The 26,284-nt window shown below is 41.6% G+C and overlaps 1 protein-coding gene and 1 non-coding gene across 2 annotated transcripts; both read left to right on the top strand.

Moving 5' to 3' along the window:
• Window positions 1–871: 871 nt before the first annotated feature.
• Gemin2 (gem nuclear organelle associated protein 2) lies at window positions 872–14,270 on the top strand. Its single transcript, XM_034513904.2, has 10 exons — window positions 872–1,084; window positions 1,440–1,524; window positions 4,277–4,366; window positions 4,583–4,642; window positions 5,113–5,226; window positions 7,310–7,354; window positions 8,829–8,897; window positions 10,823–10,933; window positions 12,899–12,957; window positions 13,779–14,270. The coding sequence occupies exons 1-10, from the start codon at window positions 948–950 to the stop codon at window positions 13,816–13,818; spliced, it is 810 nt and encodes a 269-aa protein (XP_034369795.1). The 5' UTR covers window positions 872–947; the 3' UTR covers window positions 13,819–14,270.
• A 7,301-nt stretch (window positions 14,271–21,571) lies between these two features.
• Window positions 21,572–21,762, top strand: LOC117717438 (U2 spliceosomal RNA). The gene has a single exon (XR_004607921.1). It is a non-coding gene; the product is annotated as a U2 spliceosomal RNA (small nuclear RNA).
• The last annotated feature ends 4,522 nt before the right edge of the window (window positions 21,763–26,284 follow it).

Here is a 26,284-nt window from a genome sequence, read left to right as displayed (position 1 = left end):
ATTCTGCTAATTTTGAATTTTCGTCCTTGTCAAGAGGCAATGAACCAATGAGAAGGCTCAGCTCGGTAACCTCACTTGCCTAGAACTCAAGAGGCAGAAAAAGAAATTTTACTCCCAAAAGTTGTATTCTGATCTGCGCATCTGCTATGACATGTACTCACCTACCCACATGCAATCGCAAAATAGTAATTTTAAAGTTTCTAAGTTCTAGGCTAGTGGTGATGGCTCATGCCTGTAATCGCAATAGTCAAGGTAAAAAAAGAAAAATAAAAAAAGCAGCCCAGCGTGTTACATTACAAACTGTAGACCGTTCTAGGCCACAGAAGAGACCGTCTCAAAAATCTAACAGGTATCCAGGTGTGATACTTGGTACTCCGAAAGCTGAGGCCAGAGAATCGCTACAAGCCTGTTCCTTGAGCTACCTAATGATTTCCATAATAGCCTCAGCTAAACATTAAGATGCTATCCGACAAAGTAAAAAAACAAAACAAAAGTTCTGCATTCATCCACTCTGTTCCCCGCGAAATCAGAAAGACACCACTTTAAAGCGGTTGTAAGATTTCGATGAAAGTAATGTGTTTACAAATGATTAAAGACTTTAGAACTCTAAAAATAAATGGCAATTATAACAATATTGTTCATTAATTTCAAAAATATTAAAGATTACAAAGTTCATCCTCACTCCCTGCCCCTCTACCCAAGCTTTAGAAGAGAAAATGGAATTAGGGAAAGCGACCTAGAAACTCTTTAGGAACCACTTCTGCCAGGAATTATTCTCGCGCGCTACACTCCACCACCGGAGCCATAAGCTGGATGCAACAGCAGGTTCGCTCCTGTGAAGCTCCGCCCCCTTACGCCGGTAGCCCGTGGCCGCGGCGGAGCTTAAGCGCCTGCGCAGTACCTACACTAGGCGCTGGCGCCAATAGAGGCTGGCGGGAGTAAGTACCATGGCATGGATTCCAGCCGAGTCTGCGGTGGAAGAGTTGATGCCACGGTTGTTACCTGTGGAGCCCTGTGACTTGACGGAAGGTTTCGATCCCTCGGTACCCCCCAGGACGCCTCAGGAATACCTGAGGAGGGTGCAGTGAGTGATTTTTGTCCTGTGCGAGTGGGCTGGTTGTCTCTCGTGCCCCTGGGTATAGCCCTGGTGTCGCGCTTGATCCTTAGTGTGCAACAGTCCCTCCTCTGTTTGGGTTCCTATCTTTCGGGAGGTCCAGGAAATTTAAGGTCCTTGTATTACATCCTACGGTTGGCAAATATCTTTTGAACTTGATTGCACGTTAAGACGTGTGATCTTAAATTTCTTTGCTTTTAATCCAGGTGTCAGGCGTTTCGTTCTTTCGTTGGGAGCTTGAGTTTTATTTCCCGTTACATAATGAAGTAAAGTGCATCTACTCTACAAAGCGAAATAATAAGTATCGTATATGTATTACTTGTAGGATCGAAGCAGCCCAGTGCCCAGATGTTGTCGTAGCCCAGATTGACCCAAAGAAGTTGAAAAGGAAACAAAGCGTGAACGTTTCTGTGAGTTTTACCAACCACCTGGGAACATTTAACAACACACATACACAAGACTGAGGCTTTTTCTGTCATATCAAGAATATCAGTTATGGTGCCTATAAGATTAGATTGTTCCTTACAAAGTTAGACACCACTTGGAAGCTAAGGCAGGGGCATTTTGGTTTGGATGTCAGCCTGGAGACCCTCTGAAAAATGTGTTTTGTGTTTGTGGAAGATTACCTCTTCCACCCCCCAAAAAAGTACTTCAATTGCTTACTAATATTAAGCTTTATACATCAATAAAGGATTTTTTTATATATACCTTTATACTTATTTTCAAGCTGACGCATTGCATTTGTGCACTTTCTCATTTTGACCTGGTAACGTCTTCTCAGAATGGAAACACAAATGTTAGCACCTTTCACCCTTTCTGTCCATAATCTTTATTTATTTGCTGATCCAGCACACTTTTTGTTAAGCAGTTGGGTTGTGCTGGGCACTAGGAACACACAGAGGATAATAAAGAAAAGGTCTGTACAGACCAGGCATATTGGTAAGCACGCTTGTAATCCTAGCACTTGGAGGTAGAGACAGAGTCAGCAGGTCCATATCATTCTCAACTATATAGAAGGTTCTAGGCTACCCTGGAATATATAAGACACTCATCTCAGAAAGAAAGAAGGAAAGTTCCCTGTGCTTGTACAGTATTAGTCTCCTGAAGGGCACAAAAATTAACCAGGTAATTACATCATCTGCTCAGTGCATGAAGAAAATAAGTAGCACTCAGTAGTTAAAACAACAGGGCCAGAGAAATGGCTTGATGGTTAAGAGCACCAGATGTTCTTCCAGAGGATGTAGGTTCAGTTCCAGGCACCAGATGGTGGCTCACAGCCATCTGGAGCTCTGGTCCCAAGGGATCTGATGCTCTCTTTACACCTTTTCAGGTACTAGGCATGATGTACAGACATGCATGCAGATAAAACACTCATACACACAAAGTAATTCAGGTACTTAAGGCATGATGTACAGACATGCATGCAGATAAAACACTCATACACAGGCTGGAGAGATGGCTCAGTGGTTAAGAGCATTGACTGCTCTTCCAGAGGTCCTGAGTTCAATTCCCAGCAACCACATGGTGGCTCACAACCATCTGTAATGAAATCCAATGCACTCTTCTGGTGTGTCTGAAGACAGCTACAGTGTACTCATATAAATAAAATAAATAAATCTTAAAAAAAAAAAAAAAAAAAAAGCACTCATACACATAAAGTAATGAAAACTTTTTAGTTAAAAAAAAAAAAGCAAAACTCACCGGGCGGTGGTGGCGCACGCCTTTAATCCCAGCACTTGGGAGGCAGAAGCAGGTGGATTTCTGAGTTCGAGGCCAGCCTAGTCTACAGAGTTGAGTTCCAGAACAGCCAGGGCTACACAGAGAAACCCTGTCTTTAAAAAACAAAAAAAAAACAAAAAAAAACAAAAAAAGCAGAACTCTCAGCCATTTATGATAGTACATGGTTTTAACACCAGCAGTAGTAAGTCAGGCTGGCAGGCCTCTGTAAGCTCGGGGCTAGCCCAGTCTACATAGTGATTTCCAAGACAGTCAAAGCACATAGGGAGACCCTATCTCAGGGGGGAAAAAAAAAAAAAACAGAAATGGGAGGGTGTTTCCTCAGGGAAGATTTGACCTGCAGTTATGTTTGAAGTAATTCCTTTAATGTTTATAATTAGGACATTTCAATTTATGCGCTATAAAGTTTTATATAACTTTACATGTTTTCACATGTTTTACATATTTAGATGACACATGATCTCATGTATACTTCAGTTTTTGGGTTTTTTTTTTTTTTTTTCAAATTTATCCCACTGAGTTTTGTTAGAAGATGATACCTGATTATGTGGGGTTTTTTAAACACTGTTTTTAGACTTGTTTCTATTTCACTGTAGTTTACTTTATGTATGAGTGCCCTGCTGCATGTAAACCCGCATGCCAGAAGAAGGCATCAGTTACCGTTATAGATGATCATGAACGGCCATACGGGTGCTGGCGTCGGCAAGAGCAGCCAGCTCTCTTAACCACTGAGCCATCTCTCCAGCTCGACCTGATCATTTGCTAACTGTGTGCTATTTTGGAAAAATAAAAGTAAGACGAGGCATGTAGAGTCTTTAGCCACCTTGTTTTGCAATCATCACCATGCTAATCCTCACCCCTCAACAAAGTAAAAGAAATCAAGTAGACCTTTTCAAGTCAATCGCCTTTAAGTTACTGGGTCTATTTGACCATCCCCATATTCTTTATTTAGGGTATATCTCTCTTTTTGTTTCTCTTCATTATAGAAAAACAGAATTGGGTTATATCCTTCATCTACCTGGCGCTGGCACACACCTTTAATCCCAGCATTTGGTAGACAGGCAAATGGATCTCTGAGTTTGAGGCCAGCCTCATCTAGTAATCTGAGTGAGTTCCAGCTATCCAAGCCAACACAGAGAGATGCTGTCTCAAAAAAAAAAAAAATTATATTCTTCAGGTTCATAACATTTAGATTTCATAGAAACTTCACCCATAATCATTCAGTCCATATTTTTTAGTGAGATGACAAAGGGTCTCCTTTATTAACTGGTCCATAGATTGCTTTTCTGCTCTGGTAAAATATACCTTTATTTTCTTATATAATCTTACCATTCACTGAAACGTTTTTACTCTAATTCTGCAGAGGCATTAAGGTTCTAGTTACAATACTAACATTGACTCTAACATTTGTGAACTGATTTCCAGCTTTCGGGATGCCAGCCTGCCCCTGAAGGTTATTCCCCAACACTTCAGTGGCAGCAGCAACAAGTGGCACATTTTTCAACTGTTCGACAGGCAAGTGTCCCTTTTAATGAATTTAACCTCCTTCGGGTGTATTTCTGTTCTTAGACTAATAAGAAAAATTATAAATACACAAGTATTTATGAACGAGTTACCAAATTGTTCTAGTCTTTAGAAATATTGGTATATATTTTCTATGGATGTTTAAAATTTTATCCAAAAACTTCTTAATTTTTCATTCTTTGAAGATGACTCATTTTTCTTCCTCAGAGTGTGCACAAGCATAGAAATCACTGGAAATCGCAACAGTTGGATAGTAATGTGACAATGGTATGTGAGTTTCTAGGCTTACATTGTCCTGTGTGTACCTGTGTGGAATAATCCATAGCCTAGTCTTTAAAGGGTTAACTGTTTAGTCCATGTTATTTTTATTTTCCTTCAGATACCATTATGTAAGTTTATCAGTTTGATATAGTAGTAACCTGAACCAGTTCATGGTTTTTTGCTTTTTTTTTTTTTTTTGAAGGTATCACTATATCACCCCAGCTGGTATGGGACTCATTATGTAGACCAGGCTAACCTCATACACAATTACGTCCTTAACTAGCACCGTGTCTTTGTGTTGGGATAGTCAGGATGTATGAAACCTTCACTTCTTGGTTGAAAGAAAATGAGCCAAAATTTTTATTTGTTTATTTTTTTTGCATTTGAAGTACCCTTCAGTGATTTCTTTGCCTTTATAGTTTTTTACTGTTCAATATAAAAGTAAATAAATAGAAATAAGTTTTTTTTTCTTTCAGCCAAAATCTGAAGATGAAGAAGGCTGGAAAAAATTTTGTCTGGGTGAAAGGTTATGCGCTGAAGGAGCTACTGGACCATCTACAGATGAAAGCCCTGGGATTGATTATGTGCAAGTAGGTGGTGTCATAGGTAAACACACAAAGTGACACAGAAGTGCAGTCATCTATTAGGGTATTGGAAAGATCAGTTCACAGCCTCCAACAACTTCAGACCGCAGCCTGCTTGTGTACACCTCATGACCTAAGAGTCACTTGCTCCTTCACAGGTTGTGAAAAACAAAGCTGAATCCCAGCACTTAGGAGGCAGAGGCAGGTAGATCTCTGGGAGTTGGAGGATAGCCTGATCTACACAGAGAAACCCTGTCTCAAAAAAAAAAAAAAAGCCAAGTATGACTAAAATGATGTGTGACCAGCAAAGATTAGATATTGTCCAGTTCTGTGTAGGAAATATTCACCAAACTCTCACTTAGGTCATTGGCTATTTGACTTAGAGGGTGTCAATCAAGTTTGTAAAATGATGTACTGGGCTCATATCCCTTTTGTGTTAGTTATATAATCTTATTAATTAAAAAATATTCTGTTAGTAAAGGGTTTTGGTTTTACTCTGGGACCAAGTCTCCTTGCCTGGATGGCCTTGCCATCCCCTTCTTCCCCCAGAGTCATCTGGGTAGCTAGGGTTATGAGTTATGTTGTCCTGTCTACCTAGGATTCGAGGCTTGCTGCTTTGTTTGCTTTGATTTGGGTATTTTGTGAAGCACAGTTGAGAATTAATAACATTTTAATATGAATTCAAAGGACAAAGGCTAGTGGAGAAAGAGGCACTCAGAATACACACCCCAGAACATCAGTGTGAACTTCTCAGGGGTCACGTTAGCATTTTGGTGTTTTGCTTTGTTTTTAAAATATTGGGCATGGATTAAATATTAAGTTATAAATAGTCAGAGACAAAGGAAAACATGATAATTTAAAAACTCTAATGTTTTTTGTTTGTTTGTCTGTTTGTTTTGTCTTATCATCAGATGGAGACTCACTGTGTAGCCCTGGCTGCCCTGAAACTCCTTGTGTAGACTACGCTGGCCTCAAACTCACAGAGATCCTCCTGCCTCTGTTTCTGGAGTGCTGGGAGTAAAGGTGTGCACCACCATACCAGGCCCAAATAGGAAATGTTTAGAGTAATTAATACTCATTCTTCACATGAAATCTTGAGAGTATATTTAAGTTTTTGGTGACTTTGTGGAGGACATTGCAACAGTCTTGCCCAGGCTGGCCTGGAAATCAGTGTGTAACCCAGAATGACCTGGCTTCAAATCCCCATGATGCCACACTCAGACCTTGAGCGTAGCTACTATAACCATACATGATGTGGCTACATTCGTGTTCTTCATAGTTGACCTGCCTGTGAGTTTGAAGGTGTTCCCATCAAACCCCTTGTGAGTGCCGGCAGATGGCTCAGTGCCTTCAAGCCTGACAGTTCAATCACCAGAGCCCACATGGTGGAAGGAGAACGTCAACTCCTGAGGATAGTCCTTCCATGTACACACACACACACACACTGAGATTTATGTGAAATTTTTAAAAATCACTCTGATGCTCCTGCCTCAGTCTCAAAAGTACTGTGTGGTAAGGTTACAAATGTGTACCACCATGCATGCCTGGCTAAGAATATGATCTTAATAACTAAAATTTTGAAAGTATGAAATTTTTTTAAATGCTACTTGAAAACATTAACTTTGTTCATTTGAGGCAGTTTTATATATTCTACAATAGCAAGCTACATCAGTAACGTTCTATAAGGAATGAGTGAGGAAGCAAGCACACGTGCCTGGTGCCTGGTGCCCACAGAGGTACAGGGGGCGTCAGATCTCAGAAACTGGTGTTGCAGGTGATTGAGAGCCACCTGTATGGGTACTGGGAACTGAACTTGGGTCAGCAAACACCCTTCACTGCTGAGCCATCTCTCCAGCCACTTTTCCTCTTATTTATTTGTTCGTTTTTTTGTTTATTTTTCCCTACAGTATGGAGACTTAAGCCCAGTGTCTAACTAACATACTCACCAGGTGCTCCATCGCAAAGCTAGATCCCTGGCCCATGGATTGTCCTGTCTTTGTTTAGCAAGAAACTTACCAGTTTGCACAAAGTAAATGAAGCCCTGCTTTATTTAATAAATCTGTCTTTTTTTTTTTTTTTTTTTTTTCAGGTTGGTTTTCCTCCCTTGCTTAGTATTGTAAGCAGAATGAATCAGGTAAATGTTACCAACTAATATATACAGTCTTTTGCCTACAGTGGATATGAAAGGGTTTGAATCTGTTTACCCAGTATTTACAGCCTTATCCTAGGCCTGCAGTGATTCTGATTACATTTTAGTGTAGGAAATTAATGTTAATAGCTATAATTTATAGCTGAGGAAAGAGAATTTCATCAAGTAACACAGGATCCTCTGACAGTGACCTTGTGTTCCTGACATGGTGCTAAGTATTCATCTGTGGACATTTCAGTTATAAGTGCTAAGTCTGCATCCAAAACTTAATAATTAAGGCCAAGACACAATTCTAGTTGTAAAGGGCCTGCCTCAGCATGTAGTCTGTAAAGACTAATAACTTATTGGACCAAAATGGGAAAACAAATGTGATTTCATTCTTTAGTCTTTTAGGGATAGAGACTTTTTATTGTGCAGCAAGGAAGCCGGTCAGTGCACGTCTTTAATCCCAGCATGCAAGAGGCAGAGGCAGGTGGCTCTCTGCATTTGAGGCCAGCCTGATCTACATATTGAGCTCCAGCATAGCGAGGGCTGTAGAGAGACCTGTCTCAGAGAGGAAGAAGCTGGTAGTTATAGCTAAGGTCTCTTATTTGAGTTTTTTATTAAATACCCAGTTACATTTAAGTAAGGAAATGTTCTGAAGCATTAATAATTTCATTTTTATAGTTTTAAAACATCCTCCTTGGGCTAGAGAGATGACTTGGTGGTTAAGAGTACTGACTGCTCTTCCAGAGGTCCTGAGTTCAATTCCCAGCAACCACATGGTGGCTCACAACCATCTATAATGGGATTTGATGCCCTCTTCTGGTGTGTCTGAAGACAGAGACAGTGCACTCATATACATAAATAATTATATCTTTAAAAAAAAAAAAAAATCCCTCTCCACCCAAGTTTGTTTCTCTCTAGATTTGGTTTTCAACTTAATCTGAATTGGTAAGTAAACTAAGGATCTTTTTGTAAGAGTATTTGAAATTTTTCATTAGTTACAAACTGATTTTTAAGCCTAAAATTTAAAGCCTAAGTTTATACTTGAGAGTATAAAAATATTTCTCTTAAAAGACTTTCTAGCCATGTATGTGGACTCATGCCTGGAAATAGTAGCACTCCAGAGGCAGAAGCAGGAGGATGACCACAAGTTCAAGGCCAGTCTGCTCCATATTGTGAATTCAGGCAGGCCAGGGCTACATAGTGAGACACTGTCTCAAGAAACAAAACAAAAAGCCAGTTGCTAGGTGCAGGCCATCTAATGAAATTATTCATTACTCATGGTGTCAAGAGCAAAGCCATTTTAACCCTCAGAACTGCTTTTTAACCACAGTTAGTGGAACTCATGTTGAACTTCTTAGAGTTTTACCTCTAATGTCACTGTTTCCTGCCCCTGCCCCACCTCTCCCTCCCTCCCTCCCTCCCTCCCTCCCTTCTCTTCCACCCCCACCCCCATCTTTGTCTCTTTTTAAAGGCAACCATTACTAGTGTCTTGGAATATCTAAGTAATTGGTTTGGAGAAAGAGACTTTACGCCAGAATTGGTAAGATTGCACATCCTTTTCTTTTCATTATGCATGCAAAATTATGTCTACTCATGTGAGGTGTAACTACAGTTTTCATACTTGTGTATGTGTGTGCCTAAGTATTCATGTGTTCTACATATAAAATCCAAATCTTGTGTATAAATAAGAACCTTATCCCAGAAGATAAATCAGTACATTTTCCTCGCTGAGAAAGCCACAGGGACTGGGAGTGCGGTGGCATCTCCTTGTAAGTTGCAGTTCCTGAGAGGCGGACACAGGAGTGTGAGTGCAGCCTCAGCTACACAGCGAGCTGCAGCTCATCCTAGGCTGCAGAAGATCTTGTCTCCACAGTACAAACAAGGTGCAAACAGTAGCAGCAAGCGCCATATCGCATGCACTATTCTATGACCATGTTATACAATTCTTCACTAAGTGTATGAGCTGACAGCCCCCTTTTACAGGTAATAAAATACAGCTGAGTTTAGTGGATTGTTTCTACTCAGTCTGTCAGAGGCGGAGGTCACCTTCAACACTATTAACTTCACTTGGGGCTTTTTTGTTCTTTTAAGCCACTTTTTAAAGATGACGTGGAATTGGAGTTTACTAGGGATAATTTAATATAAAATTTAAGCACAGGGATTAAGGGGAAAAGTTTCTAAAGAAAATTAAGGCACACCAGGAACTTACTTATAGCCCCAGAATATTGCAGATTTTTTCAGTGTTTATTTGTTTATTTTTCATGTGGCTGCATATATGTCTGTGAGGGTGTTGGATCCATCTGGAACTGGAGCTATAGGCAGGTGCAAGCTGCCATGTGGGTGCTGGGGATTGATCTCTGGTCCTCTGGAAGAACAACCAGCGCTCTTAACTACTGTGCCATCTCTCCAGCCCCCAAATTGTGTTGTTTTAAGGAAAGGAATATTCATTTTGGCACAGTCTCAGGATCCTCATTCCCATGCTGCCTGGCTCCATTGTTCTTGGGCTGCAGTTAGACAGAGCGTCCTGAAGGAAGGGAGTAGCCAGTGCTTTACAATGAGTTGTAACCTCAGCCCTCAATTTACTATTTCATTTTGAGGCAAAGTCTCGTTAAGTTGCTCAGGCTGACCTTGAACTTGTGGTCCTCATGTCTCAACCTCCCAAGTAATAGTACTACAAGTGCACCAGACTTAGCAACTACAGGTTTTGCTTATCTACCTTTTGCTTTATATATCCTTAATCACAGCGCCCTAGACACAGACACAAACATCTCTGAGCTGGAGGCCAGCCAGAGGTACATAATGAGACTCTGTCTCAAAAAACAAACAAAATTTTTCCTTATAATTGAAAACCTCAGGACAAGGCATGATGTGTACCCCTTCACTCCCAGTATTCATGAGGCAGAGCAAATAGATTTCTGTGAGTTCCAAGCCAGCCAGGGATACACAGTAAGACTGTCTCAAAAAGGGTGGGGAAGTGGAGCTAGAGAGATGGCTTAGAGATTGAGAGTACTGGCCGCTCCGGCCAAAGTAGTCCTGAGTTCAGTTCCCAGCAACCACATGGTGACTCAGAACCATCTGTAATGAGATCTGGTGCCCTCTTCTGTCCTGCAGGAGTATACAGGCAGAATGCTGTATACTAGATGGATGGATGGATGGATAGATAGATAGATATGCTGTATACTAGGTAGGTAGGTAGGTAGATAGATAGATAGATAGATGGATGGGAGGACCTCAACCGTAGTACAAATACAGAAATGAGTTCATCGGGAATCAGGAACTATTTTGAAGTATGCAGTGGCCTAGGTCTCTGCTTAGCAAACAGAAGAGCATTTGCCTCTCTATACAGACACTCTCTTGAGTCAAATTCGTAGCATGTAAGCAGGTACCAGCATCGGGCATTTAAAAAAACAAAATAAATAGGTTCTTCATTATTTGTCTATTTATTAATTCTAAACTTTTACTTAGGGAAGATGGTTTTATGCTCTGTTGGCTTGTCTTGAAAAGCCTTTATTACCTGAGGCTCATTCACTAATCCGACAGCTTGCAAGAAGATGCTCTGAAGTGAGGCTCCTCGTGGTGAGTTATGCTCGCTGTTCTACCGTCTGTCTGTCTCCTGTGGTAGAAAAGAATATATGTATATGAGATAGAACAATGTGGGATGTGTTATTAGTCGGGATTAAAGAGTCTACAGAAACAAAAAAACTCGAATAGAGTACATTAAATAACAAAACCAGATATGGTGGCACATGGCTAATCCCATCATCTAGGAGGTGGAAAAAAGAGTACTGCTGTTCAAATCCAACCCGGGCTGTATAAAAGACCCTCTCTAAAAAAGGGAGGCCAAGCATGGTGGCATGCACCCTTAATCCCAGCCCTTTGAAGGCAGAGGCTTCTCTGTAAAGCCAAATGTAAGGGCTACATAGTAAGAACCTTATCTCAAGAAAATAATATGGAGGTGGGGGTAGGGAGAGTACAGTGAAGTTTCTTTCCCTCAGGTGAAGGAAGTCTGAAGGTCCAGATGAGATCTAACATGACTAGCCCAGTCATTGTTTTCTGATGCTGTGACTTCCATCCTTCTCTTAGTTTGTTCTGTGTTGCTGTAGAAATCCCTGAAGCTGCTGTTTATAAGCACAGAGGAATTGAATCAGGACCTTGAGTAAGCTAGGAAAGCATTGTATCCAACCTGCAAAGAAGTTGACTTTAGTTCAGTTTTGAAAGCTCAGAATCCAAGCTCAAATTGGTAGACCAATCCAAAGCCCATCTGGTCTACCTTACGTTTGTATCATAATATATTAGGGAGACCACCTACCATGAGTGAGTTAAGAGCACTTCCTGGCTGATGTTCAAGAGGGGACATGTCAAACTCACTATGTCAACCTCCTGTTATAGTACCCATAAAACTACAACCCTTGTAAACAGCATTAATTATTACACCTTCTGAACAGCATCGTTCTTTAAATAATGATCTTAGGCTGGTGACCTGAGTTTGATCCCTACACACACACACACACACACACACACACACACACACACACACACACACACTAGAAACGTAATAATAAAATAAAGAGATTGTAGCTGGGGCTGTAGCATGTTAATTACGCTGCTCACCTAGCATGCCCAAGGTTCTAAACACAGTGCTGCATAATTCATACATGGGGCCCCGAGCCTGTCAGCACTGGGGAGGCTAAGGCAGGAGGGTCAAGGACAACCTGGGAACTACTTTGGAAGTTTTAAGGCCCAGCTGGGCTGCATGAAACCTTGCCCCAGAATAAAGCAAAGGCCTCTTATTAGTAACTAATAAAGCCTGGTATCTGGAGCTCCCAGATTGGTTATCCAACACCAAGTGGTCAGCCCTAAAATCATAACCGTACAAGTAACCATATATGAGCTGAACAGATTATATATTTAAGAGTGTGTGAGAGTGTATGTGTGCATGCGTGTGTGCATGGGTGAAACAACAATTAAGGAAAGGGGGTCATGATTTTGAGAGAGCTAGATTAGAGGGAGGAAATTTGGGACCAGGGAAAGTGATATATTTATATTTTACTTTTAAAAATAAAAGATGGCCCAGGTGTAGTGGCACATGCCTTTAATTTCCAGCAGTCAGGAGATAAAGCAGGCAGATCTGTGAATATTAGGACAGTCCAGTCTGCATAGGGAGTTCCAGGACAGCCAGTAGTAAACAGTGAGACCTTGTCTGATAAATAAATAAATAAATAAATAAATAAATAAATAAATGCCCTAGTGTTTTCAGTGGATCCTTTAGTTTTCTTCTGTCTGTTCATTTTGGGGACAAGGCTGACTTTAAACTCACAGATCCACTTGCCTCTGCCTCCCAATCTCTTGATACCTAAGGCATGAGTCAAATACCACCTTCTTGGTGGGTTATCTTCATGTGACGGCAACTGCTATCTAATGTGATCTTCATGTGATGGCAACTGCTATCTAATGTAAGCTTCACATTTTTTTATCTTAAAAAGAAATTTGTTATGAAAATACTTAAGAAGGAAAAACAACTAGCCTTTTTCTGTTTTTCAGGGCAGTAAAGATGACGAAAGAATCCCAGCTTTGAATCTGCTGATCTGCTTAGTCAGCAGGTGAGTTAAGAAATCTCATTTCATGTTTCCTTGTTATCAGTAGAAGGCAGAACATATTTAATGCTGGATTCATTTTCATTTGCTGTATATTTTTATCTAGTATGTTTAATTTCATTCCTTTTTTAGTCTATACTGGATGGAACCTATACATGTCAGGCAGGGAGTCTGCCAACCAAGCTCTATCTTTATTCCTTATATCAAAGTTCCCACTGAATTTTCTTGAAAATATATTCTATATCTAAGCAAAGGCACACATTTTAGGTCTCTTCCTGGACAAGTTTTACTCATTGATCAGCAGTTTGTTTTGGGGTTTGGCTTGGCTTGGTTTTGTCTTGCTGGCACGTGTCTAAAGCTTCATAATATGTTTGATTAACAATACCCTCAAGTTATCCTTCCCTTTGCCAAACAAGATGCTTTTTGAAAAAACATACTAAACATCTGGTTTCTATATCTGTAATAACTATGTTGTTTATTATGTTTAATTTTTCTGATACTTTATTCCAAGCATTTTTCTTAGTGTGTCATAACAGGAACTCATTCAGTGCTACACTACTGGTTTAGAGATGAGGAAACTGACAGAAAGATGTGAAGTAACTTTGCTACTTCCTGACCATCACAGGGCTAGTGTATGGTAGAGAGAGGATCCAAACCTAGGCAACTTTACTGAAGACCTCAGCGTCCCCCCTTTTTAATGTATGCAAGTGTTTCCCAGTGGGCAGCTGTGCTGTGTTTGGTCTTTAGTGAGTCGTTGTGCGCTTTTGCTGCTACAGACAGTGCTGTCCCTGATGTGCGTGCATACACTGAATCTTTTTTCTTACTAGGTATTTTGATCAACGTGACTTAGCTGATGAGCCGTCCTGATAGAGCTTACCTCCTGGGATGGAAGATCATTCTGTGAAGGGAGCCTGAGTCTGAGGAAGCATAATTCCAGCCTGCTGACAGATTGCATCACTTCTTCAAGTTATGGGAAGGGTTTCATCTTAACCTGCAGCTCAAGTTGATATTCAAAATATAGACTTGATTGGTTTCTGTGTCTGAAATATCTGTGGAAAAGTCCACCTGGTATCTGATGAGCCGTTGGAGCAGTGTTCTTCAGTTGCATGCTTTGAAAATAGGTCACATGTGACTCATTACGTACTACTTAAGCAGCCTGTATAAAAGCTGATGACACTTTATACAGGCCCCCGGTGCTGCTTCATTGGTTTTTACAGGTATACATATATGTTTATGTTAAAATGTATTTTGGCTACCAAAATTTTATTTGACTCTTGGACAAAATAAAAGACAGTGGATGCCCTTAGAATTGCACTTCATACAGATGAAATGGCAGATCTGTCCATAGTCAACAAGACTAATCCAGTGTACATGTTTAAACTCAGAAGTTTTAATTTAATTACACCATCAAAACTTTCTCTAACAAATCATTTTCAATAATGTCATAATAAGCAATACATGGTAGAACACACTTGGGATCCCAGCATCTTGGGATTCTGAGCCATTTGGGGATACATAATAAGACTCTACCTCAAAAAAAAAAAAAAAAAAAAAAAAAAAAGACTGGAGGTGGAACAGCAGTCGAGAGCACTTGCTGCTCCTGAGAGGACTTGGGTTCAGTCCGAACACCTATATAGCAACTGACAACATTCTGTCTCCCTGTTGTCAGGCATGTATATGGTATACATAAAGACAAAACACTTCTATACATCGAAAATAAATCTTCAAGTTAATGTCTTAAAAACAGCTGACCTTAAAGCGTCATAGTTTTGCGGATCCGTTTGGGAGAGGAGGATGCACTAGGGACTAGTAAACTGTCAGTTATTGGGTGGCTGTGGTTATTTCCACAGCTAGTGCTGAGCATAAAGTTGTATATGCTGCTCACAGTGAAATTCCTGAGTGGATTATATGTAAAAAGCAGTTTTGCTTATGCAAGTCTAAGGTATAAAAATATTACCTTAGCACAGTTCCTTCTCTACTTGCAAACTGCAGGCTTTTTACTGTTGCTAAGACAAGATGGTGTTCTGTAGCCCAGCATTGCCTGCAGCTCTAGCCCAAGATGGCCTCAGATTTGTATGAATCCATGCCTCGGTTTCCCAAATACTATACCAACAGACTGTGTACCTGAGTTAGCTAGAGGACTGTGAACGGAAGTGAGAAACTGTAACCACAGGCTTTTCCACCCAAGCCCTAGCATTCTCAACAACTCAGAGGCTATGGTTTATTTATTTAATAAATACCTAGGCCATAAATAAGGTAGGCTTGTTCCCACTAGATCATAACTTATTTAACCTGTTTATACTAGTCAACCTCTGCCGCGTGGTTAGTTACCGCTCCTCAGTTTCATCTTCCTCCAAAGTCCTGGTGGCAAAAATTGGTTTCTCTCCCTCTCTCCTCTTCCCCCACCCGTGTGTGTATGTCTCTCTGTCTCTCTCTCTCTCTCTCTCTCTCTCTCTCTCTCTCTCTCTCTCTCTCTCTCTCTGTATGTGCACATGGAGGAGGTCAGAAGACAACTAATGGGGGTTGATTCTCTCCTTCCGATCTGTAAATCCCAAGGATTAGATGATAAATCTTGGTGAAGTGCTTTAACTGTCACAGTTTGAGTAAGACTGGCCTCAGAGCCTGAGTACTTGATTTCTGGTTGATGGAACTGTTTGGGAACAGTTAGGAGACATGGCCTTATTGGAGGAGCAGTGTCACTGCCTGACGGAAGGCTTTGAGCTTTCTCTCTGGCTCCTGCTCATAAGACGTGAGCGCTCAGCTGCTGCTCTAACTACCCGCTACCCTGCCTTCACTCCACCATGATGGACTCTAACCTTCTGAAAGCATAACACCAATTGAATACCTTCCTTTATAAGTTTCTTTGGTCATGGTGTTTTGTCACAATAACAGAAACTAAGATACACTAAAGCCATCTCTACAGTCCCTCATTTTTTGTTACAGTACCAGTGGGATGGTTTGCGTGGGCCAGGGAATGGCACTATTAGGAGGTGTAGCCTTGTTGAAGTAGGTGTGTCACTGTAGTTTTGGTCTTCAATACCCTAGTCCTAGCTGCCTGGAAGCCAGTCTATCACTAGCATCCTTCAGATGAAGATGTAGAACTCTCAGCTCTGCTTTAACCAAGCCTGCCTGGGTGCTGCTATGCTTCCTGCATGGATGATGGTGGACTGAACCTGTAAACCAATTAAATGTCCTTTATAAGAGTTGCCTTGGCCATGGTGTCTGTTCACAGCAGTAAAGCCCTAAGACAACCAGTTTACATGTATCCATGCAAATCCATTTCATCTTGTTTTTAACAGCTGCACAGTTTCTTTGTAGAATCATTTAATCAAGTGCCACTAATGAATACTTAACTAGTGAAAATCTCGTACATACCTTTCATATCGTTAATTTCTTAGCTTAACTTTGTAAAAAAAAAATGGAATTTGTGAGTTAGAGCATAAACATAAGTGTTCTTATAAAAGCAGATATTCACTAATTTCTATGATATGTACTGTATTTTTCCCTCTTCAAATATTTTCATGAAACTTTCTATCAAACATAACTTTTCCTCTCTCTCTCTCTCTCTCTCTCTCTCTCTCTCTGTGTGTGTGTGTGTGTGTGTGTGTGTGTGTATTTTGTTTTAGCTTTTGAAGACAGAATTTCGTCTGCCTTTAGCCAGTACAACTAACCTCTTGTCAACTTGACATACAAACACATTACTATTAAGCCACAATCTTTTCTTGTTCATCCTCCAACATCACACATTAATTTTAATATTACAGTATAAAGCATTTTACAAACCTGAAAGTCCCACAGTCAAGCTGGGTGTGGTGGTACATACCTTTAATCCCATAACTCTGGAGGCAGAGGCTGGCATCTGTGTGAGTTTGAGGCAGCCTGGTCTTGAAAGTGAATTCCAAGACAGCCAGGATTGTTATACAGAGAAATCCTGTCTCAAAATATCCCACAGTCCTACAAATTCACTTTAAAAGTCAGTCTTTAAAAAATAGGACTGGAGAGGTGGTTCAGTGGTTAAGAACACTGACTGCTCTTCCAGAGGTCTTGAGTTCAATACCCTGCAACCACATGGTGGCTCACAACCATCTGTAATGGAATCTGATGCCCTCTTCTGGTGTGTCTGAAGGCAGCTACAGTATACTCATAAATAAATAAATCTTTAAGAAAAATCAAAAATAATCCAAGGTCTGAAACTGTGGGGTCCTATAAAAATCAAAAAGGCAATACAAGAGAAGAGAAAACATAGTATGAACAAAATAAAACTAAAATCCAACTGTGTAAATAATTCAGCTTCCAATGTTTGGGGTCCACTCTGGGCTCCTTCAGGGGGCCTAGGTCACTCCACTGGCTCCACCCACTGTAGCCCACACAGATTGTCTTCTACACTTAGACTGGCCCCACTCTACTGCTGCTGCTATTTGGTCGTTCCATGACACTGGTATCTTCAAAGGTGCTGGCATCTCCAAAATGCTGAGATCTCTTGGAAGTAAGCTGCACTTTCACCAACAACCTCTCCAATGCTCTCTTCAAGGACTTCTACCCTACCATACAGTGCCAGCTCTCAGCTGCTCTTCATGACCCCTCCTTTCATTCAAAACCACTACCACATGGGTGACTCTTACACTACCAAGTTCAGCTGCCAGCAGGAAGTACAATCTTGGCCGTCTCTGGACTACAACTTCTGTGTACTGACTGATGAAACACTTCCCAGATTTCATTTCAATGATCTCGTTTTAATCACTGCTGACTTCTCAGCTCCAGCTAACCAGCATCTAGTACCCAGAAAACCAAAGGTTTCACTTTAGTGGTTCTCATATCTTGTAATCAAAGCCACTCTTCAGCCCCAGGTAACAAGAGCCACAGATTCTTAAACCAAAGTATGCAATAGCACAGATAGAGTTTAAGTAACTCTCAGATTTCCCTCTGGAACTTCACAAGCCAGGCCTCCATCGTCTGCATTTCTCTCAATAGTCTCATTTCCCAAATTCTCACCTGATAGCTCACCACACCTTGAAGATTAATGGCTTTTCTATCCCCGGAATGCCAAAGCCCTTCCATAATCCTACTAAATAATTCATTTCCAGGTCTCTCACCATACCCCACTCCTGATACCAATTCCTGTCTTAGCTAAGGTACTATTGTTGTGGTGAAACACCATGACCAAAAGCAACTTGGGGAGGAAAGGCTTTATTTGGCTTATGCTTCCTCATCATATCACACAGTTCATCATCGAAGGAAGTCAGGGCAGGAACTTAAGAAGGGCTGAAACCTGGAGGCAGGAGCTGATGCAGAGGCCATGGAGGGATGCTGCTTACTGGCTTGCTTCTCATGGCTTGCTCAGAGTTCAGGCATACAGAATCCAGGACCACCAGTCCAGAGATGTCCCACCTGTGTTATTAATTAAGAAAATGCCTTCCAGCCTGGTTTTGGTTGGTTGGTTGGTTGGTTGGTTTTGGTTTTTCGAGACAGGGTTTCTCTCTGTAACCCTGGCTGTCCTGGAACTCACTCTGTAGACCAGGCCAGCCTCGAACTCAGAAATCTGCCTGCCTCTGCCTCCCAAGTGCTGGGATTAAAGGCGTGCGCCACCACCTGCCCAGCCCAGCCTGTTTTTATGATGGCATTTTTTCCTATTGAGGATTCCTCCTTTCTGATGAGTATAGTTTGTGTCAAGTTGACATAAAACTAGTCAGCAAGATGTGTAACCAATATTGGTCTCAAACTTGTATCATCCACACACTTCAGCAACCTGAATGCTGGGATTAAAGGCATGCAATACCATTCCAAGCTCCAAAACTTATTTTTATTGTGTTTTGTTTTTAACCTTTTGAGACAGTATCTCATGTGTGTATCACATGCCGACCTCAAACTTATGTAGCTGAGAATATTTGCATTTCCGATCCTCCTGAGTGTTAGAATTTCAGGCATATGCCTCTACACCTGGCATTGTTTGAGGGTTTGTTATTTTAGACAGATTCTTATTATATAGCCCAGGCAGATTAATGATTTTTCTGCCTCCACTTCCTGCGTGTGAAGATTACAAGCATGTACCAATAATTTTGTAGAAGTTTCCAGACTAAAGCTAAGCAGGATTGTCAGTCAGTATGAGAAACTGAGAGTTAGGTCTAAGTTGCAGTGGAAATCCAATGACGTTGTAGATGTCAGGACCATAGGACATCAACTGAGGAGAGTTACAGGCATGGAGTGGGGCTGGACCAAGAGACATTAAAATATGTTGTGGGCATCAAGAGCTGGAGAAACAAAGCTACCCGTGTGTTGGGAGCCAAGTCCTAGCAGAAAGCGGCTGTCATCTTTGCAGCCATCTCAGACCATATACCCAGACAAGAGACTTATTTTTCAACAGCCAACAACAGCTGAGCACACTCTGATAAACATCTTGTGTTTCTCACGTATCTTGTTTTGTTGTTAGTGCCCCCAGCTGCAAGGCAGGCGTGGTAAAGTGTCTTCAGCTGTGTTCTCCTGCTTGTGCTTATACAGACCCATGATTTCCTTTCAATAAACCGGACTTGATCAGACAACTGTCTTGTCTCCATTCTTCACGTCTCTGGACCCTCCATCCCCACTCTCTCTCTTGCTAGATCCCATTGACTGACCCACGGACCAGGGCACCTGGCCCCCAAACGTGGGGCAGTGTGGGCGGGTCACCCATGTTCTTCAGAGCATCCATGATTCCCCAGGTGCTGAACATGGAAGTGGAGGGTATTTGCCCTGCTGGATTTTGGTCTTGTTTTGGTCCCATCTCTCATGGTTTTGTCTCCATTCCTCCCTTTTGGAATAGGAATATTTACACTGTGACATGTTACAAATATATAACTTGTGTTTTAATGGAATTCATAAGACATTTCATTGAGTCTCAGAAGCCTGACTAAACTTTGGAACAATTACGGACATTTGTGGAAATGGATTAAGTGCATTTTGTATTTTTTTTTGTATTAATCATTACATTTATTTACATCTCAAATGATATCCCACTTCCCGGTTACCCCACCACCAATACCTCCCCCCATTGCATTTTAAATTATCAAATGAAAATAAGACTTTAGGATGATAAAATCTTATTAAAGTAATGTATCAGGTTGTCAAGTTAAGGATTGGAGTTTTTGATGATTAATTTTCATTATCAATGTGGCAAATTATCAATTCATTATCAGTGAGTCTTTTTTCATTAGTGTTTCATATGTTTATATCACATCTGCTTTGTGTCCTCATTCCTATATACTTACTGTTGGTTCTTGTGAGAAATGTAGTAAACATGGCAATGACTGCTTCAGGGGCCTTCATTTCAATGCCTTTGGATAAATACCATTTATCCGAGCAGTTACTGTAAAGGACTTCCCCAGACTACCCAGACATGAGGCTAGTAGGGTGTCAGTGAAGCAGTAAACACTCAAGAGTGATCAGTCCGAATGCACTTGTTAAGTGAACTTTCATACAGAAAGGACTGCATTATATCCTTGAGGGGAATACCAGGATGATCTACCTATTATATCTGCAATGGGTGGAGAGTATAGAGTTTCTGTAATTTAAAACATTAAGTTCGAGGCCAAGACTAGTGTCAATGTTTGGGGTAACAGCCTAAACGTCCCTATGAGTACCTGGGACCGTCAAGGTCTGTTAGATTCTGACTTACCACCCTAGCTGTCTTGAGCAAAAGGTCGATCAGTCAAACAGCCGTTAGACTACCCATATGGCAGCACCAGCTTCCTCAGATGCCTCAAGAAATGTAAACTACTGGGGGAGGGGAGGAAGAGGCCAAGAGGCCATGGACCTGAAAGAGCAAAGAGGGATCTACGTGTGAGGGTTTGGAGGGAAGAAGGGGAAGGAAGAAATGATGTGATTGTAAGCTCGAAAAAAAAAAAAAAAAAAAAAAAAAAAAAAAAAAAAAAAAAAAAAAAAAAAAAAAAAAACATTTTTCGAAAACATGCACAACGATCATAGATGATTGCCTCTGCTCCCAAAAGCAAAGCATCAGCCAGGCTGTTTGAAATAATTTACACAAGATGTTTTACTATCACAAGCCTCGGTAACCTTTAGATGTCCATGCAACCTAGGCTAGAGAAGGAACGCGTTCCCAGTAGTCTAACAAAAAACAACCGTGATTGATGCTAAAAAGGCAAGGCTCTGATTGGTCCAAAAATAAACCCCGTTGGCTGTGAATTAAGACACAAGGCAGCAAATGAGGCCAACATAGCTTCCCTGGCTGTGATTGCTCTAAACACACCTTCCTCTGACTGTATAAGCAGGTTGAATAGGCTCACTTAGTAGATCAAGAGGAAGACTCCTGTGCCGCCTACTCTAGTACTGCAGCATCGGGATCAAGAAAATGTTTCTCGCTAGGTTGAGCATGCGTCGCCACGCCCATCGAAGGCGACACATGCAAATCAAACTGAGATTGGGCGCGCAGGATGCCGGGAGAGCCGGGGTCGTGGAAATTGTAGCCGAAGCCGTGGGTCCTGAAGAGGGAAAGAAGTGTGGAGGACGCAGACACGGACGGGAGGAGAAAGGAACCGCGGGGAAGGCAGGAAGTGAGGGTTGTGAGAAGTCACCACGATGTTGGTGTGTCTTGCGGACGCAGGTCAGGGCTGTGTGGCAGCAGGTGGGTATCGCTTCTCGGCCTTTTGGCTAAGATCAAGTGTAGTATCTGTTCTTATCAGTTTAATATCTGATACGTCCTCTATCCGAGGACAATATATTAAATGGATTTTTGAAACTAGGAGTTGGAATAGGAGCTTGCTCCGTCCACTCCACGCATCGACCTGGTATTGCAGTACCTCCAGGAACGGTGCACCCCCTCGGGGGAATAATGTTGGTTAAACGTTAGAGTAAAGCGCACTTTTGGCTGTCTTGGTGCTCAGAAATCTGCTTGCCTGCCAAGTGCTAAAATTAAGGGTACCACCGCTACCTGGCTATAGGCTTATTCTAAATAGTGGAGTACACTATTGACATCTTCGGACCCACTAGAAGAGAGTACTACAGATACCATTACAGATGGTTGTGAGCCACCGTGTGAATGCTGGGAGTTGAACTCAGGATCTCTGGAGGAGCAGTCAGTGCTCTTAATAGCTGAGCCATTTTCTCCAGCTCCTGGCATGTATGTTTATAGCGCCGGCACTTGGAATCAAGACTGTTGGAAGGCTCCCCAATTACATCAAATTTCAAGTCAGTTTGGACTACATGAGTCTCAAAAAAAATAAATAAATAAAAAGTCACAGTGTAATGAACCTGGACCAAATGTGCTAGTGTATTTTACAGGCTAGGGAATCTTAACTTGGCCCATGGAAAAGCCGAAACAAACACCCACAGTTGTTAAGGAGTCCTGTTACCTAGGCCTGCCTGTAAACTGTACAGTCAAAGACTGAAAAATCCTCACTTTCTACATCCCAGTAGCAGAAAACAATCTGATTGAAAACTGCATAGATGTTCCTCCAAAGAAGGAATAAAAATGACCAAATGAATATGAAAACACTCAGTGTTGGAATCCTCAACATTGCACAGGAAAATGCAAACAAAACCGGTAAGATACACTTCATAACACCTAGGATGACCAGTACACCTGTAATATACATGTGTGTATATGTATGTGTGAGTACATTTGTGTGTACAAGATCTCTAACACAAAGTCAAAGTCCCTGAGGCTGTTAAATCTCTGCAGATGACTGAACCCCATTGTCTGCCACCATGTGTTGTTGCCAAGCATGGAGGAGACATAAGTTGCCAAGGACCATTAAGAGCTACTTGAACTGGGAAGATGGCTCAATGGCCAAGAGTGCTTGCAGTTCGCAGAACCCATATAGGACAGCTCTCATCATGTTAAATTCCAGCTTCGGGAGTCCCGTGCCTCTCACTTCCAGGTCCATCCCCTCAAGGACACACAAATGCACACAGGCAGACACCCATAATTTAAATTGTATCTTCTTTTTTTTTTTTTTAAGATCTCTACTCAAAAAAAATCTTTGTTTGGGGGGGAGTGGGGGGTGGATTTGTTTCTTTGTTTGAGACAGGGTTTCTCTGCATAACCTGGGCTGACCAGGAACTCACCCTGTAGACCTGGCTGGCCTCAAACTCAGAGAGATCCACCTGCCTCTGCCTCCTGAGTATTGGGATTAAAGGTGTGCACCACCACTGTCCAGCATCTACTCAAAATTTGTATCCGAGTACAGCCAGAGGCTATGACAGCTGCTTAGTAAAACTGAACACACTTGTAATCTTCTTCCCTTTTCCTTTCCCATAGCAGCTAAGTTGTGATAATTTACATCCTAACATTACACAAGGGATCAAGGAAAGTAATGACTGGACATCGTCAGGAACATTTGTTTTACACACACATACATGTATACATATATATTAATCATATATTTTATACTGGCCATCCTAAGCACTATAAAGTAATATGTTATGGTTTTGTTTGCATTTTCCTGTGCAATGTCAAGCTTTTCCGAGCTGACAGTGTTTTTTTTTTTTTTTTGTTGTTGTTTTGTTTTTTTCCAGACAGGGTTTCTCTGTATAGCCCTGGCTGTCCTGGAACTCACTCTGTAGACCAGGCTGGCCTCGAACTCAGAAATCCACCTGCCTCTGCCTCCCAAGTGCTGGGATTAAAGGCGTGTGCCACCACCGCCCGGCAGTCCTAGCCATTTTCAATCAGGCTGTTTTCTGCTACTGAATTGCAGGAACTCTTTTTTTTTTTTTCCCCAATATTTATTTCTTTTTATGTACATTGGTCTTTTGCTCACATGTATGTCTGTGTGAGGGTGTCCTCTGGAACTGGAGTTACAGACAGGTGTGAGCAGCCATGTGGGTGTTAGGAATTGAACCCAGGTCCTGAAGAACAACCAGTGCTCCTAACTCTGAGCCATCTCTCCAACCCCACAGGAGGTCTTTTTAAGAAAAGAATGTTCTGACAATTTTATACATGTATATACTGTATTTTGGGCATACTGACCCCATGTTCCTCTCTTATCCTTTTTGCTCTTGGACCCTTCTTCCCAACACAACCCCCCTTACTTATAGGTCTTTTTTAAATTACCCACTCAGATGAATTAGGATTATTCCTACACACATGGATCATGGGCAACTTACCTGTAGCCACTGCCTGGTGAGTTATAGAAGCTCTGTATCAGTTATGCATCTTCAAATACTTGTAATACTTTCTTTCAGTCTATTCAGTTGCTTATCTACTCAAATTCAAGGCCTTGACCATGCAGCTTCTCAGGTTGTTCATCTTTCTACTTCTGTGCCCCTGTGCTCAGGGTGTGGCAGCAGGCAGGGATAATCACCATGACCAATTTTATACTTTTCCTCATTCTCTTCTAGAACATTTCAGGGTAATTTTGTTGTTTTGTAGCTTAATGGGATCGATCTCTCTCTCTCTCTCTCTCTCTCTCTCTCTCTCTCTCTCTCTCTCTCCCTCCCTCCCTCCCTCCCTCTCTCCCTCTCCCTCTCCCCCCTCTCCCTCTCCTCCCTCTCCCTCCCCCCTCCCCCCCCCCCCCCCCCCCCGTCTCTCTCTGGTTTTGGGTTTTGGATGGTTTTTGGATTTGGGTTTTTTTTTTTTTTTTTTAGGGGGTAGGGGCAGGGTTCCAAGACAGGGTTACTCTGAATGGCCCTAGTTGTCCTAGAACTCAAACTGTAGACCAAGCTGGCCTCAAACTCAGAGACCCTCCAGACTCCAGAACACTGATATTAAAGGCATCCACCACCACCACCACCTGGCTAAGGAAAATCTTACATAGCTGAGTATGACGTCGAATTTCTAATCTTCCAGCCTCCACTTCCTGAATGCTGGGATTGTGCTTACACTGCCACCATGGCATTTATACCTTCCTGGTGATGGAATTTAGAGCTTCATGATACTAGGCAGGTAGACTATCAAATGAACCACATCATAAGGCCAATTTTCAGTTTCTCTGTTTAAGTCTTTGATCCATCTTAGTTGACTGCTGTATATAATATCAACTTAATGATCCAACTTTACTCTTGCATATGGGTATTATGTTCCTAGCATTTTAGAAAAGATGTACTGGTTAGAGACAATGCTTCCATTACACTAGCTTGTAAGCAAGTCTGTGTGGCATTCTCTTGATTAATGAGTGATACAGGAGTGCCCAGGCCACTGTGAGCAGTACCATCCTTGGGCAGGTGTCCTGGGCTGTATAAGAAAGCAGGCTGAGCAAGCCATGAGGAGCAAACCCATAAACAGCACTTCTCCATGGCTTCTGTTTCAGTTCTAGCCTTCAAGTCCTGACTTGACCTCTCTCAGCAGATGGTGGCTCAAGGCATGTAAGCCAAATACACCCTTTCCTGCCCAAGCTGTTCTTGGTCATAGTTTCTATCACAGCCATGGAAACCTAACTAATATGGATGCTTAGTTTAGCCTTTTTGCTATTTCCCTTTACCATCTGCTGTATATAATATCAACTTAATGATCCAACTTTACTCTTGCATATGGGTATTATGTTCCTAGCATTTTAGAAAAGATGTACTGGTTAGAGACAATGCTTCATTACACTAGCTTGTAAGTAGTGTTTACTTCTGTTTGGGAAAGGCCTTTACCAGAAGTTCATAAAAGTAACCTAATATTTTCTGTAGTACTTTGTGATTTTAATTTTACATGTAAACCTATTAAGTTTGCTATAACCCCTCCCCCCCCAAAAGCATATTCAGTTTTCTTTATTATCTCTTGACTAACTTAACCCTTGTTTCTACTAAAAGAAGTTTCCTTTTGGCTACAATTAACAAAACATGCATTGACTAATGAGGTGAGCATACAGTTCTCAAAAAGATGACGTGCAAGTGACCAATGAGCATATGAAAAAGCCTCAACACTGGTCGGAGGAGCGCTGCAGATTAACATCACACTGAGATTCTGTCTCGCCAGGCAGAATAGCACTGATTTAAAAAACAAACCAACAAATCCTATTTAAGCTGTGAACAACATCGGTGGTACTGGGAAGTAAGACTTGCCCAGACAGGAATCAACCCAAGTTTCCTCAACAGAACAGACAGGAAATTGATACAAGCTGGAGAGATGGCTTAATGGTTAAGAGTTATGGTTAATGGTTAACACACTGCTCTTGCAGAGGACCTCAGTTCCCGGCACCCACATCAGGCAGCACTCAGTCATCTCTAAGTCCATTCCAAGGGATCCAACGCCCTCTTCTGGCCTGCTACACTCTCACAAAGCACATAACCCCACACTCGTGCATACACACACACACACAATATTCTTTGGCACTAGAGTTACCAAATTCACATTTAAACTAATCTACATTTCACTTTGATTAAATTTAATGGAGGTCTCAAGGACTGAAATCTATTAAAA

This window comes from Arvicanthis niloticus, chromosome 11, assembly GCF_011762505.2.
Source record: "Arvicanthis niloticus isolate mArvNil1 chromosome 11, mArvNil1.pat.X, whole genome shotgun sequence".
NCBI lineage: Eukaryota > Metazoa > Chordata > Mammalia > Rodentia > Muridae > Arvicanthis > Arvicanthis niloticus.
Note: the sequence above shows the minus strand (reverse complement) of the source record. Positions and strands in the feature narration are given on the sequence as shown.